The 1163-nt window shown below is 54.9% G+C and overlaps 1 protein-coding gene across 1 annotated transcript in view; it reads right to left on the minus strand.

The window, feature by feature from the left end:
* The window catches only part of ABLIM1 (actin binding LIM protein 1), a 60284-nt gene that overhangs the window by 1699 nt on the left and 57422 nt on the right, over positions 1 to 1163 (minus strand). Inside the window, exon 17 of the mRNA XM_018570761.1 lies at positions 170 to 250. Within this exon, the coding sequence (XP_018426263.1) occupies positions 170 to 250 (81 nt within the window). The remainder of the gene's footprint in view (positions 1 to 169; positions 251 to 1163) is intronic.

Raw genomic sequence — 1163 nt, forward strand, 5'->3', positions numbered from 1 at the left:
AAATCCCATGAGTCATCGCAAGATTCTCAGAGCCGCAGGCACGACTCCCGGAGAGAGATGCATCATGGGAGTTGTAGTTCCACCGCCTGGATCTACTCGAATGGGCTTTAAATATTTGGCAAAAGAAAAGAGAGACAATGGAAGGAAGAATCACCGGCTCCGTTCTCACCTCCAGTCTAGTCCGGTCCACATCCCTCAGGATCTTGTTCCGAGCTCTGTTTGTTACCAGCAGCATCTCATAGGGGTAAATCTGGGATAAACCAAGCAGATGATCAGTACCGGCGGACCCGGATAGAGCAGAACACCCACTTGTGCAGAGGGAGGTGTGTGTGTGGCTGGAAGGGGGGGCGGGGATCACTGTCGCTTGCAGCCACTAGAGGGCAGCAAAGAGCAACAGGGAACAGAGTACTGTCCCCGGATACTGCTAGGGGTGCAGCCGTCTTCCTATAGGAACCCCCCAAGAGTCATGACAGTCCTGGGGCCCCCCGGGGGCCCTTATCATCGCTGAGAAACTTTCTGGACCCTCAAACCGATTCAGTCACATTATGAGGTCATACCCGTCTCGGAAACCCCCCCCCCGGACTCTGTGGCCCGTTGTTCTGGATGGTAAAGAACCGCCGGGCGCTTTTGTTTAAAGGAAACCTTTCCTTAGCGAAAGACTGAGGCTGCCATTGCTGATGTCTCGCCCCGAAAAAGGCCGGCTACCTGGCTGCCAGTCTAGGCTAACCAATCTACATGTGCAGTGTAAAGGGCACCTGTCGTGAGAGGCATGGGGAAACCATAAAAGGGACCCGGCGTATAGAACCGGCTGATGAATACGCTCTTTGCCTGGCTGCCCCTCGGCTCCAATCTTTCAGGTGCAGGGCTGGGACGGGCCTACAACCACTGAAGACGGAACTCCCGGATCTCCTGGGAAGCCAGAGGAAATGTATATCAGCCAGGCAATGAGCATTTTCAGAACGCAGTCAGCCTAAGGTGACACGTCCAACCAAAATTGATGACACCCCACGGGGACCTAACCCAAAAATTGAACATTTCAAAGTGAGAAAACCACCTAAGCCTGACCCCCTCGGCTACCTGAACCCCCCCCCACGAGAACCCTCCAGATGGACGGCGTCCCCTTCTCCGGATCAGAGGAAGTGAGAGCCGAAGCACCCCCATTG

Source organism: Nanorana parkeri, unplaced genomic scaffold, assembly GCF_000935625.1.
Source record: "Nanorana parkeri isolate BGI_ZX_2015 unplaced genomic scaffold, ASM93562v1 scaffold1592, whole genome shotgun sequence".
NCBI classification, from domain to species: domain Eukaryota; kingdom Metazoa; phylum Chordata; class Amphibia; order Anura; family Dicroglossidae; genus Nanorana; species Nanorana parkeri.